This window comes from Monomorium pharaonis, chromosome 7 (assembly GCF_013373865.1).
Source record: "Monomorium pharaonis isolate MP-MQ-018 chromosome 7, ASM1337386v2, whole genome shotgun sequence".
Classification (NCBI taxonomy): Eukaryota; Metazoa; Arthropoda; class Insecta; order Hymenoptera; family Formicidae; genus Monomorium; species Monomorium pharaonis.
In genome coordinates, this window is record NC_050473.1 from 625568 (window position 1) to 640528 (window position 14961).

Here is a 14961-nt window from a genome sequence, read left to right on the forward strand (position 1 = left end):
AAGTTCGTTTTATAACTTTAACAAGATGTTGCTTTCTGAAGAAGAAATGTTTATTTCACGTTCGATTTATTTGTAACGACAGTTACTATGTTTACCGTTATCGATGCTATTACTATATTTTCGAACGTACTTTTAAATGTGAAAGCTATATTTGAAATAGGTTTTTTTTTAGAAATCTTAAACATATATATACAAATGGAGGAGCGTTATTATTAAATATATATAAATTTTGCAAGATATATATTATTTACTTTTATTATTATATGATTATGATTTCCTACTGACGATTAAATTGTATAATATAATGTATGCGATATAATAATAATACACTTTAATGTAATATAATATATAATATTTTTTGTCGTTATAATTTTTAGTATTTTCATTTTTGAAAATTTTAGCTGCAATTTCTTTGCAAAGTATCGAAAAAAATAAAATGAAAAGCAGTAAAGCAGATATTTTAGTTTTTTCCAAAATTAACTGAAATAATATTTGAACAAAAATTTTATTGCTAGTAATTTCGATCGTTGAGGCAATCACCGAATGAATTCGAAGTTTCAAACTGCTGCAAAAATGTTAATTATCTACCAGAAAGGAGATAATAAGAATTGAACTGCGAAATAAAGAAATTGTTTAAAAGGCTTAAAAATTAATAATAGAAAAATTCAATTTATAGTTTTTCTTTAAATTAAAAAAAAGAAACAATCTAAAGATTCTAAAACATAGTTCTTATATATATTGTTTCTGTACCGCTAAAGATATTCGAACATTTCGAACTTTCAAATTCAAACGTAAAAACGAATGAGACGCGAGCATACACGAGAGGCGATCCTTTAAACTCAAAAGCACAACATTAATTATAATATAAATAATTTAGACGAGAAAACATGGTAGAATCAAAGGTAAGTATCGTCTAAGTGTAATCATCAAGATGATATAAAAAATATTCTAATGCTACGAGTGAAATTTGGATGATCTTATCTTATTCCATCCTAACCTAAACGCTACATTCTGTTTTTCTTTTTATATTTTTCATGTCTCGTTCAAAATAGATACAGAACACTGCCTTCCTAATCTCAAATGGTTCAAATAAACTCTTTTCTTCGCAGAGGAGCAACACTTGGTGTGTCCCGTCGTTTGATTGCGAATCTGTAAACAAACCCTCAATGAAACGTTCAGCGGAACCAAACGATGGGACTTTACTTGACAGATCGTTCACGCAGAGTAACTTCAAGAGAAGAAAAAGAAACGAAACCAGCTTGTCGAAGTTGCTTCTAGCCTGCGAGCCCCAATCGCTTTCTGAATTGGCGGTCAGCAAGAAAAAACAGAACGAGATTTCTAACTGGCTTCAAGACAGAGTGTTGGAAGGGCAACCATCTATGTTGATTCTTTCTGGTCCTTCTGGCTGTGGCAAAACCGTAGCCGTAAAATTGCTCGCCAAGGAAAATGGTTTCAATGTCATAGAATGGATAACACCTATCGATCCAGCTGAAGATGAAAATAGTAATAGTTTCACAAATTCAAGCTATCTGTAGCTTGATTTTTACTTTCTGCCTGCAATCTGAGTTTCTATTGACACAAGCAAAATTTCACAATTTTTATTGAATAGAGATATCAACATTTAAATTAAACAACTACTTGGTAGAACATAATAGAGATGATGAGAAGCAACAGTGAATTTTTTAGATTTTTTGCAAGTTGGAAAAAACTTAGTAGACCAAAGATCAAGATTGCATTCAAAGAAAGTAAAAATATGATTATGTTAAGATGGAGGATTAATTTTTATTTTATTTTTAGAATACGTAATGCGACAAGGTGACAGATTTGAGGATTATCTGATACGAGCGACACGTTATCACTCGGTACTGGGCGATTGTTCCAAGCAATTACTTCTCATTAAGGACCTCCCGAATGTCTATCATGAAGATTGCAACAGCTTTCTCACACTTCTGGAGTAAGTGTTGTCACTTTGTAATAAACTATTTAGGCTCTGTTTAAACTATTGCAATATATATATATATATTTTACAAATATCTCTTTCTAGAAAGTATTTCCAATTAGGAAGAGAACCTGTGATATTCGTCTACACAGATACCAGCAATTGGAAACTGAAAACCTTATTTCCACCTCATATAATAGAAGAGTTCTGTATTGATCACATCAAGTGAGTCAATCGTAATTCCAGAAAGATTAATGTCTATTTTTCATCAATATAACAATTCACATGGTCAATGACTTGGATCTTTGCTTAACTTACTGTTCTTTTATTCTTATCCTAGTGAAATTTTTCTTGAAATTTTTATACAAATTTATAACACTTCAGAAATACTAAAAAAGTCCACATCTTAGAATTTTATATATATATATATATATGTGTGTAAATTTTGTGAAATATTTTGATTTGTAAGATTTTTTCATATTCTATGATTAAAAAAAAAATGCTTTTTTAGATTTCATAAAATTTTATTAGAAACTATAAAATGAGAAATCTTAGAAATCTTAGGATATCTTGGAATTCATAAAAAAATTAAAACAAAATTCATTCATTATAATAGAAAAAAAAGAATTAATAATAGATGATAAAGAGTAAGTTAAGTCGAGATCAAAATTAATCTACATTGATGGAAATGGACACAAATATTTATTTTAATCAGTAATTTTTTTCGCTATGTATAGTGTTTTCGCAGCCACGCATGCTGCGATGAAAACTGTATTGAATCGTGTGTCCAAAACGTTGAATGCCATTTCCGGTGACATGCTACGCGTCTCTCAGCGGCACATCGAAGAAATACTGTCCAACAGCATCGGCGACGTGCGCAGCGCCGTTCTAAATCTGATTTTTGTTTCTCTCAGAGGTATATGCACTGATAATTGCAACCAATAAGCATGAATCTGCATTGTTCCTATGATTATTAGTGCCAGAAGGATGCCTGAAGAGCGAGTGCGGGATACGGGAAGAGACCCTGAGTCTGCCGCACGGTGTCGGAAGGGTCATAAATCCGAAAAGTAATTGGACTTTATTGCCGAACTTTCGCGCGAGTTAATCGCGATTTATCATTTCTAATTTTTGTATCTGACTTTATTAGAGGTACCACATGGCGACTCCTTCAAATTCGTACACGATCCCGAGGAAATAGCAGCGTTCTTCCAATCATTGTCAGTGACATTTGTTCAATTTCTCCAGGAAAATTATTTAAAAACTATAAGGACCATAGAGGAAGCTACTGTAGCGTCCGATATATTGAGCCTATCTGATGTTCTAAATTCTGATTGGAGTGTAAGTTTAATTAAAACGTCTTTTCAATACAAAATAATTATTACTATTATTATATTACTACGAATATTATGATAGGATCGCAAAGATTTGAGTAAAGTTGCGTTATCATATTGCATCCGCGGCTTGATGGTGGCAAACGAGAAACCTGTATCTAATTGGAATCCAACGAAAAAACCACCGGATAACCATACTAACATGTAAGTGTACATTAATTATTTAAATTATTTTATCAATTATAGTTTTAAATGTATTTTATATTTTAACGTATGTATCTCTGTTTACAGACGAAGATGTTTAGTAACGGCAGAAACGCGCTATTATGAATCTATAATTAAGAAATCTACTTCGAAGGAGACGAATAAAGTGTTGGAGGAGAACGAAGAAACATTTATTGAAGAGGACTAGATATTGAATTATATAGGAGATACTCTCTTCATGATTGTTCTTTCATTTTATATTGCCTAATAGTTTTGCTACAAATAAACAAAAATTGGAAACACCGCTTGTTATTGTTAATTTTAATTATTTCAATTAATATCTTTTTTTTCATGCGTATTTTTCCATTTTAAGTACAGAAAATCAAGCAGAAGTAGAGAGCACATTCATGTACGAACGGAAAAGCAAACTCCACGCTCCAATGAGAATCTAAATTGTTCTGTATGTATAAACGAACCTTTAGCAAAGAAGAAACCCCTCATGGGACAGAAGTCTACATTGAACTATGTAGTCAAATATCTATGAATCCCGTAAATAATGTGCATGACTTTTTGGGTCTCTTCTATGCTATGTTCACGTTTATTTGGTTCTGTTTCATGCTATACCCATAAATTTTACAATTATATGCATTCATATTTTAAATCTGTTTTATGCAAATGTGCATAATCGTGTTCTACAAATGTGCAATACCACATATACATGATATAAATTCAAATAATTGATTTGATAAAAATTCCCTCACCGATTGCTGTCGCTGCTCCTGCTGCTGATGCTGCTGCTGCTACTGCTACAGCTACATTCCTTTTCCGGAATACCGAGTCGCTCCATGGATGCCGCTTTCTGCTGACATCATCCTGCTATTTCGAATCGAACCACACATTAATAACGATCGCCCGATACTTTATTCGGCACTCCCGATATTACGGATAATATATCACACACGAGTAAAACGTAAACCGCGCGCGAGAATTTCACTTGGCGCGACCGTTACATTTGAAAAAATACGTGAAATACGCGAAAATCAACACGGCACGAAAGTAACGTAACTTTGTAGAAACGCAGGCCGAGGAAAACAGTGAGAAAACCGTTTGAATGAAAATTACGCGCCGAGATACAACAAACGGAGACAAATTCGTTTCGAGAATTTCGTATGCTCGATTAGTAGCACTTCACTTAATTGGCACTCGCGATATTCTACCGAGCGTATCTCCTTCGAGCAAACACTTCACTCGAAACCGAAGGCAAACGCATGATGCCGTGATTTGCACATAAATACGACTTCTGCTACGTACGATCTCACATGGCTCGCGTATCGTTTGCTAGCACGACGGCACTCTCAACACAACACCGTACCTGCGTACAATTCAAATCTGAAGACACGAGACACGCACGGAATCAACGGAACGTCCGACCGGCGCTAGAGCGCCAAGAAACATGGCGTACGTGACCGCTGGCAGGCAGACTCGGCGGTACTCGGCGCTAGTCGGCGCCACTCGGCGTTGCTAGGCGACCGACTTGTTGACTCGCCGCGCCTGCGCCGCTGCCGCCATGTTGCTCCGTTGCTCCGCGCTCCAGTCACGTACGCCACTCCGGCGCCAGTCGGACGTTCTATCGACTCCGTGCGTGTCTCGCGTGTTCAAAATTGAATTGTGCGGTGTTGTGAGCCATGTGAGATCGTACATACATAGCAGAGGTCGTATTCATGTGTAAAACGCGGCGTCGTGCGTTTGCCTTCGATTTCGAGTTAAATGTTCGCGTGTATGTTTGCTCGAAGAGAATACGTTCGGTAGAATATCGCGAGTGCCAATTAAGTGAAGTGCTACTAGTCGAGCATACGAAATTCTCGAAACGAATTTGTCTCCGTTCGTTGTATCTCGGCGTGTGATTTTCATTCAAACGGTTTTCTCAGCCTGCGTTTCCACGAAGTTACGTGACGTCACGCCACTTTCGTGCCATGTTGATTTTCGTCGTCAATCAGACGAGCCGTCCTTTTCACGTATTTTTTCAAATGTAACGGTCACGCCAAGTGAAATTCTCGCGCGCGGTTTACGTTTTACTCGTGTGTGATATATTGTCCGTAATATCGGGATTGCCGAATAAAGTATCGGGCGATTGTTATTAATGTGCAGTTCGAGAATACAGCAGGATGATGTTAGCAGAAAGCGGCATCCATGGAGCGACTCGATATTCCGGAAAAGAAATGTAGCAGGAGCAGCGACAACAATCGGTGAGTGAATTTTTATCAAATCAATTATTTGAATTAATATCATGTGTATGTGGTATTGCACATTTATAGAACACGATTATGCACATTTGCATAAAACAGATTTAAAATATGAATGCATATAATTGTAAAATTTACGGGTATAGCATGAAATAGAACCAAATAAACGTGGACATAGCATAGAAGAGACCCAAAAAGTCATGTACATTACCTACGGGATTTATAGATATTTGACTACATAGTTCAATGTGCACATTTTGTGCACATAGAGGCGCTGATGGATGAAAACACCTAAAACGACACGATCAGCGATGACCGCTCTCAGGTTCCTCTCTGCACGGGAAAACCTCGTGTTTGTCGCTAGGTTATGTTCGAGCTCCATTTTACTGGCACGTGAATCGTGTGCACACATTTTCTCGCGTGAAAAAAATTCAATAGCATTGTATCATTAAGAAATGTAATCTTTGCATATATCGAATTGATTTGACCATTGTTTAATTGATTAAAACAATTTGTATGTAAAGAATGGTGAGAAAACGTGGACGGCACGGTGACCGTGTACAGTCGCCGCGAACGAACGAGATGAAAACGCCTAATATTGGCGACAAAAAACCTGCGGAGGCCAAAGACAAAAACAAGAAAGCTTTGATCATCGCGCAAGAAATTAAGATTGCGCGATTGCTGGCCAACAATGACAAGAGGGTTCGTGACAAAGTATTGAAAAGGTTGAATAAGTGGCTAACAGTACGATCGCAGAGTTCATTTGGTAAGTCGGTTTGCAATTCGTTATGCAGATTATTTAATTACCTCTGGCGAAAAATTTTCTTAGAATTTTTTATGTAAATTCCCGAATTTTTCCGAATTTTTGTATAATTTTGCAGTTAAAAAAATTTTTTGTCTTTTTAGTTTATGCTAATCTTGAAAAAAGTCTAGATCTTTTTTCAATTCGAGTACATATAAATTCTGAAATATCTTAAGATTTCTAAAATTTCTCATTCTATAATGCTTAGAGAAATCTTAGAATATTTCAGAATTTAAATGTATGAAAAATTTTATGAAAAGATGTACACTTTCTCTATACTTCTGAAGGATTCTAACACTGTGTTTTTTATGTTATAGTGTTTACAAAAGCTGACTTTATGAGCCTATGGAAAGGCCTCTTTTACTGCATGTGGATGTCAGACAAGATGCTGATCCAGGAGGAGCTGGCAGAGTCGCTCAGTAAACTTGTGCACTGCTTGAATTCAAAGGATACCATTGTACTTTACACTAGTTGCGCTTTATTGACACTTGCTAAGGAATGGTTTGGCATAGATCAGTACAGATTGGACAAATTCTCCATGGTACTTTATTTGAAATACATCTTGTAATATGCATGCAAAAGAAAATCTGAATATTTAAAAGTAATATAATCTCATTTCTTCACCTGCAGTTAGTCAGAAGAATTGTTCGTCAAACGTTTGTAATCTGTAAGAACCAATTGTGGAACATGGAATGGGTGACAGAAATATCACAGATATTTACACAACTTTTTTTAGAAGTGAAAACTGCCATAGGATTTAATTTGCATGTGACGGAGATATATTTAGAGGAGCTTGCCAAGGTATCTGTATAAAATAATATTATTTTTGGTCAAACCATTTTGTCTAATTTTTAATAAAAAATTGTCATGTTATACAGATTAGTAATGGAAATATACCGGAGGATGTCGTCCTTGAATTTATTAAACCATTTGCTGTGTATTTAATAACCACAAATGACGAGCGACAAATAAAACATATCACGCAACACGTTTTTAGAAACTTGATATTCCAATCGGATATTGGTATGGACTACAGAGAAAAATTTCAAGCTTGGAGAGCCGTAAGTATATATATATCTAAAATACACAGTTTTATATATAATAATACACTGTTTTATAAAGATGTAATATATCATATCTTTGCTTTAACAGTAACAACTCAAAAAGTTAGGTCTCCAGAAAAAGGGGAAAAACAAATATTTTTTTTGCTAAAATTATTTGATTCATTAATAATTTTCTACTGAGTTGAAAAATAATTTTTTCTTTGTTTTCTAGAAAATAATTTTTTTAGCTGAATCACATTTTTTAAGCAAGAGTATGATTTTTTAATGCATTTATTAATTTATAAAATTTGTTTGTTTTACATAGGCTGGTTTTCCTTGTGCACGTATAGATGATATGCAAAAAATAGAAATATCCGATACAGAAGAAAATTCCAATAGTAAAGATGAACAATTTTCCGAAACTGAGAATGAAATCGCGAATGAAAAGCCATTAGACCCAAGAGCGGGTAGAGTGAATGTCGAACTACCGCAAATACCTTTCAACGCCGCAAAGATTGTAGAGTTGCTTTCGACTTATAAATTTCATCCATCATCAACAGCGAAATCTCGCAGACAGCTCATGAGACTTCTTTACGAGTATGTGTTTTATTGAGTTCTTAACTTATAAGTTATCGATCAGTTATATTTATTAAAAAATGTATATTTTCAGATTTACGGAATTGTCGCAGGGTCGCATGCCGCTTGGAATAAAGAGGATCAGGAAACCAAATTTTGAGAAAAAAGATGTGGATTCGAAAAAGGCCGCGTTGCGTCTTATCCAGTTTGAAAAAGATTTGCTCTCTGATAAACCGGATAAAAAGCGAAAAAGAAAAAATAATGTGATTTGTGATAAAATTTCTGTTAACAATTCAAAAAATAGAACTACTTCAGATCGAAAATCTAATATACATATAGATGCTGATTCTGAAAATGAGCTAACCGATACAACTACCAGCACAAAGGCTAATTTGCAAGATGTAGATGCATTTCCATTTAAGAAACGAAAAAAAAGTGATTCAACCGACAAGGTGAATAAAAAGTGGAAAGGAGAAAAAAATGTGAAAGCAATTCGTGATCAAGTTTCTACTAGTAATTTAAAAAATGGAGGTATCTCAAACCTAGAATCTAATGTACATATAGATGCTGATTCAAAAAGCAAGTTAACCGATGCAATCGACAAGACGTATAAAAAGCGAAAAAGAGAAAAAAATGTTAAAGCAATTTGTGATAAAGTTTCTACTAATAATTTGAAAAATGGAGATACCTCAAACCTAGAATCTAATGTACATATAGATGCTGATTCAAAAAGCAAGTTAACCGATGCAACCGACAAGGCGCATAAAAAGCGGAAAAAAGAAAAAAATGTTAAAGCAATTTGTAATCAAATTTCTACTAATAATTTGAAAAATGGAGATATCTTAAACCTAGAATCTGATGTACATATAGATGCTGATTCGAAAAGCAAGCTAACAGATATGACAGCAATCACAAAGGCTAATTTGCAAAATATAGATGCATCTCCATTTAAGATAAGGAAAAAAAGTGATTCAATGTATGGTATATCTAGTACTAAATCCAAAATTATTGAAAACAAAAAAAAGCTACGATTAGAAACTTCTAAAAAGAATAAAGTTACAAAAATTAAAACAAATAAAAGTAAAAAGTCTATAGCAGACATAAATGTAGATTGTAAAACAAAAACTATAATTCCTGAGAGTCAAATATTTAACAATACAGATCAATGTATTCCTATTTCGACAATTTCCAACAAAAAAGTACCGTTAAAAGAAATTAAGAAATCTGTAGCCAAGAAAGCACTGTCAAAAAATAAAATTGTACATAAAGAGAAGCCACGGAAAAATGTAAATATCAATTAGATGTTATATATTTTGTCCTTTAATATCACTGTGACAATGATTATGTACAACTTATGTATAATCATTCATTGTCTTATTGCAGGAATCATCGGGTCAGATAAAGAAGCAAATTAATTTAAACAATTCTCCGATGGAAAAGAAAAAGGTAATATTTGGACTTTCTCGAAATACAGCACAACATACGTCCGAATATCTTCAACAAGTCCGCAAAAGTCCAGGCATTCCGTTCGATGCAAATAAAAAACCATTGGCCAGTGTACTAAAAATGAATTTTATACCAAGTCCACTTAATCCATTTTATAAGAAATAATGCCCGAAATAATATTTAAACTTTCCTGAAATTGTTTTGATGAGAAAACTAAGCACTTTTAAATGGTTGATAAGAACTGTAAAGAAACGTTTTCCTTTAAAATTGAGACTTATACACATTAATCACATTTTATTAAATTTGACATTTCTTCTCAAATACAACGTTTGTCTTCTATCAAAGGTTAATATGGCTGATGCTCTAGTTAAAATTGTTACTGGTTCAAGTTGCTTTTCTGCTATTGGAAATGTTTTATATAATAATAATTCTTTATTCACTTCAGCATTATGAAAATGTTTTATTAGAAATGTCACGAAAGAAATATACATACGTTTGTAATAAATAGAATAAATAGAATCATAGTTTATCTCTATACATTTATTTAAAATCCATTACTACTGAATTTGCATAGTAGCACGAGTAGTAGCATAAATATGTACCTTCTAAATATGATTGTTATGCAATAGAGTAAGTTTTATTGCATTATTTGTGAATGTTTATTTATTTGCAATTTGAAGCATCTTACTGCATTTTTTATTGCATAACAATCAGAATATAATGTAAAAATTTATACTGTTCGAATACATATACAACTTGATACACATGTGTAGTGTAATATTACAATCTTAAACAGTGTACAAGATGCAGTATATGCTGTTATATAAAATATTCCGTGTGTTATGACATTAATAGTAACAACTTTAGACATTACACGCATTTCTTTATTATACGATAATCTAATAAACATCTATTTGCACAGAAAAATTTCAATACATTAATATTATTAATTTTTTTAATTTGCCAATCTATAAGACACATACAATTAATACAGATTATTATAATCAATTTATAATTCTAGTTATTTTTTTATTAGAACTATATAAGACAATTTTCACTTACATCGAGTATATGATATTCCAGGTACATTACAATTATATTATATGAAGAAAGTATTCCTCTAATGTGTTTTATTACATGTACACAGATTACGTATACAGATCTTCTAGAACTATATTTATTGGATAAACCAACTCTTATAAAACTATTTTGACTGCTTATGTATATCTCTTTGGCACGTGAATTCACTTTTAGTTATGCTCAAAATTGCATAAGTTAATCTATCGAGAATACTAGAAAAAATAAATATTTTCATATAATAAATTACAAATTACATGCAATATAAGTATTCTTTCAAACACATAGATTGAATAGATTGAATCATACACAGATTATATTACTATGTGAGATATTTCTCATTTAAACCTTTGATGAAATAGAGTTTTTAGCTCTGAAAAGTGCTGAAATTAATAAATGCGAACTTTCGTACTCATTTAAAAGTCATCTTATCTATAGTCTTCAGATCAAATTCATTTGTTACAACACTTTTAAAAAACTAGTATGAAGTAAAAGATGTCGAAATATAGAAAATTACATATTTGATGTTAGATACTAATATTTTAATATATATACTTTCGAACACTCAAAGAGTTCGAGAATAATTTCTCAAACATTTTTTTATTCTTAAAAAAGAATAAAAACATTTTAAATACTAAAGGTAAATGGACCATCTTGTGTATGTGTGTATCTTAACACTCAATTCATTTGTATCAACTTTTATTAGAAAGTCATTGTAATAAAAATGAATATTTTGTTCAAAATTTTGTTAATATAACTCTGAAAAATTTATATAATATATATTTTACAAATATAGACATTTGGAAATATATTCTTGTTAAAAATGTATTTTTACTTTAACACAAAGTAATATTTGTGTGTGTATGTGTGTGTAGTTATATACACATATGATTAGAAATGTAAATCTCACGTCTTAAAAATAGAGTATGATAAATATGTAATTATAATGCGGTAAAAGATGAGTGTCGAAATACATAATTCTTGATAATGATTCAATTTAATTCCCGCAAATTAAAATCAATAACAGAAATATCACAAATTGAAAATATTGCAAATATTTTTCAATTTAGCGAGACAATATATTTCTATTATCTGAGAACTATATTTACTCTTATCTCTTACATGTTATCATGTTTTTAAAACACTGCGACATTAAGACATTAAAACGATTATATGCAACTAGTGATTTAGGACTTTAGATACATCGAATTGCATTATGTAATTGTCAAATTATTTCGAATATTATTTGAAGCTAACAGATTTCTAAAAGTCTTGAAAATCTTAGATATTGCGAAAATTTCGAATATACAATATAAAAATCTGTAAAGTTTTGTGTATTTTGAAAATATATCTTCTTTCACAATATTGTAACATTATTTTAATCCACTTTCTGTTTTAACAGAGAAAGCAATTTTAGGCATCTATAATTTAGACAATTTTGTTTTTGTAAATTTTAAATGTTTTTAAAGAAAAATATTTCAGATATTAATTTTTTTTACAAATATTAAAAATATTTTAAATATTTTTTAAGAAAAAATATCTAAATGTGTCAAACATTTAAAGGGCTCTTAAAAATTTTCAAGATTTTTAAGAATTTTTCCAATTTCAAGTTATATTTAATTGAAAAATATATAGGAGCAATAGATCTCTTTGCACAATCGAACTGTTTAAAAATCTTCAAGAGAAGGATACCCATCACTAAGTACAATCATATTAAAATTGCGATATTGCACAAGATTCTTGAAATTACATTTGCTCTTTTAACATTATGATTTTATGTACAGTATTATCACAGAGACAAAGAGCTTTTTCTATTAATACACAATTTTCTAATAATACGTTCAAAACGAAAAAATATATTCTTGATTAACTATATTTATAGCTCAAGAGGAATAGTTTTTCCAGCGCCAATACCATCCGATCTCAATTTGATTGAAGCATATATCGAAAAGTGATAGTCCGATAAAAAACAACGCCTGAATCAAGGTCCATAGTTGGAAGATCGGAGAGACGATAAGTAGAAGCACCATCATCCCTTAAAAATAAAATTGATCTGTCATTATTTTCCGTGAACGAACAAAAAAGATTTTAACTACCTGTTAATATACTCCAAAACCCGAACGCGACTTGCAACGGCAACGTTTTCGCCTTCGGCCAGATCTGAGTGGGGAACGCCTTCCGTTCATAGAATCCCTTCAACATTGCCTCCTTATCAGACCATCTGTCCTCCAGCCACTTCCTCAAGGTCGAGTCGTCGTGCGCCGGTATGTCCGCGGACGATATCCGTCTTATGTGGAAATGCACCTCCCTCGGAAATCTACCCATGATCAGATCGACCTCGGACTGCGGTATGTAATCTGGATACGCTATCGTCATGTCGTACACGGCGTCGAGGAATCTCGCGCGTTGAAGGTGCTGGGTCAAGTAGGCGAAGCCGGTTGTTTTTGGGTGGAGGGTGTAGGTGTAACGCGGCAGATGATGCTGCAAGGCATACTTGTCCGATTTCTCTCTGCTGCTCTCAGTCAGATCGGTACCCTCGGGGAATATCAGCAGCTGCGTGCGGCTATCTAACGCAACCAGGTAATCGAGCGTACGCGACAATCGGCCCCGATCCTCCTCCCAACGTCGCGTTATGTAAAGGAAACCATTCATTTGCATTATCCATCCTGTTATAGATGCGTGTGTTGTAGACATGTGAACAAGGAGAAAAAAAGCATATACATGTACACCTTGGTAAACAACTTGAACGTTGCATACATTGGAATGTTGAAACGTTACCTGGACCAGGAATGTGTCGTATAGGATCCTTTAAAATAAATTTCAATTTATGACATCCGACGCTGGGCATACACGCTTGATACATCGCCGCCCATAGGAAGTTCCAGTCCACCCTCGTGCGGTGGTTCATCACGAGCACGGCTGATTCATGAGGAGATATGTGATCACCAGACACATAGATCTTTACACCGAAGAATTTTAACAGAGCCTGAAACGTTTATAATTCCAGATTAACATTTAAGATCACACAATTGAAAATAATATATTAACAGAATTATAGCTAACGATATTTGGATTCTTCTATTTAAAATACATAAAACAAAATAAAAATAAAAAATTTAGAAAATTTCTATATATTTACGTACAAAAAAATAAAAATAATAATGGAAAATATAGTAAAAGAAAAGATATTTTAAACAGGAATAAAAGTATTCTTTAAATAAATTGAAAAAAGTAGATTTCGATGAAACTTTGAAATAATTCCGTAAATTTTGGACTTTTATTCATTATTTTAATTAAATCGTAAATCTGTGCAATTATTAAGATTAAGCACTTACGGCAGGATAAAGTTCCCAGCACGCGAACAGCAAGTCTCCGCATTTCCGAAATATCGGTGGACTGAGCAACAACAGTGGGAAGAGCGGACAGGCGATGAATAAAAAGCCTGCTGCTATACTACCATACCATAGAGCACAGTATAATGTACCACGTAAAAATCCGCGCATTACAGTCTGAGAAAAGATATCCTGAAAATAATGTAGAATGCATCAACATGAGAGCAAAAATATTAACACTCGTATTCTGATTTAAATTTGCATCATAATTTGCGTTTTTTCCCACCAAGGATGATTATTAATAATGATCTCGTGAGAACTCGTACATAAAAACAATATTTCACAATCGATATACACGTAAAAAGCAGATTTAATTTTACATTTTTCGTTAAAAAATAAAAATTATATACTTTCACATGTGCACCGTGCAATTAAAGCACCTTTCACGGACATTGGATCTCGACTGTTTCCTTATGAAACACTGTATCTTTACTGGCTTCCTCCTGATTTTATTAGAGGGGTTTCTCTCCGCTACCCCTTTCACCCTCGCGTTCTATCCAACCTTTACCGCCGAGCTGGATGCTGTGTTGGACCATTATTGATTTGTTGAGCACAGAGGCTATACGATCTCAATGAAGAGATTGGAGACTTCTGTAGCTAATAATTAACTTACACATCTTATACATAAATTAATATTATTTTAATATACTAATATATTTTTATTTCATTTAGCTTTTTAATATCTAATTTCTAATAAATATATTAATTTTTTTATATTGCTAAATATTGTTCACAAAAAATATTTAATGACATTAGACACATAAAAACATTCTTTTATTTTTTTTACGTGTGTTAGTTGTTACACGTATATACATGTAAAATAAAATATATTTAAAGTTATAGGAGAGACAGAGATAAGGGGAAAAAATATATATATATATATATAAATATAAAAAGAGGAATGGAAA

The 14961-nt window shown here is 32.6% G+C and overlaps 3 protein-coding genes across 4 annotated transcripts; 2 read left to right on the top strand and 1 right to left on the bottom strand.

Annotated features, from left to right (window-relative positions):
* The first annotated feature begins 751 nt into the window (after positions 1-751).
* LOC105829510 (cell cycle checkpoint protein RAD17) lies at positions 752-3779 on the top strand. Its single transcript, XM_012668419.3, has 9 exons — positions 752-902; positions 1110-1503; positions 1798-1954; positions 2045-2164; positions 2677-2855; positions 2917-3006; positions 3087-3277; positions 3353-3474; positions 3562-3779. Exons 1-9 carry the CDS (start codon positions 888-890, stop codon positions 3680-3682), a joined length of 1389 nt encoding a protein of 462 aa, XP_012523873.2. The 5' UTR covers positions 752-887; the 3' UTR covers positions 3683-3779.
* Positions 3780-6055: 2276 nt separating this feature from the next.
* On the top strand, positions 6056-12020 carry LOC105829918 (ribosomal RNA processing protein 1 homolog). The gene is made up of 7 exons (XM_012669003.3): positions 6056-6483; positions 6837-7060; positions 7150-7320; positions 7398-7580; positions 7888-8159; positions 8233-9424; positions 9522-12020. The coding sequence occupies exons 1-7, from the start codon at positions 6243-6245 to the stop codon at positions 9747-9749; spliced, it is 2511 nt and encodes an 836-aa protein (XP_012524457.1). The 5' UTR covers positions 6056-6242; the 3' UTR covers positions 9750-12020.
* Positions 10451-14562, bottom strand: LOC105829920 (lysocardiolipin acyltransferase 1). Of its 2 annotated transcripts, none has more exons than XM_012669005.3 (5): positions 14404-14562; positions 13997-14185; positions 13440-13647; positions 12758-13327; positions 10451-12696 (listed from the first exon to the last, which is right to left on the bottom strand). In XM_012669005.3, the coding sequence occupies exons 2-5, from the start codon at positions 14162-14164 to the stop codon at positions 12545-12547; spliced, it is 1098 nt and encodes a 365-aa protein (XP_012524459.1). In that variant the 5' UTR covers positions 14165-14185; positions 14404-14562; the 3' UTR covers positions 10451-12544. The 2 variants fall into 2 exon arrangements, with proteins under 2 accessions (XP_012524459.1, XP_012524461.1); XM_012669007.3 differs by having other exon boundaries at positions 14280-14558.
* Positions 14563-14961: the final 399 nt, after the last annotated feature.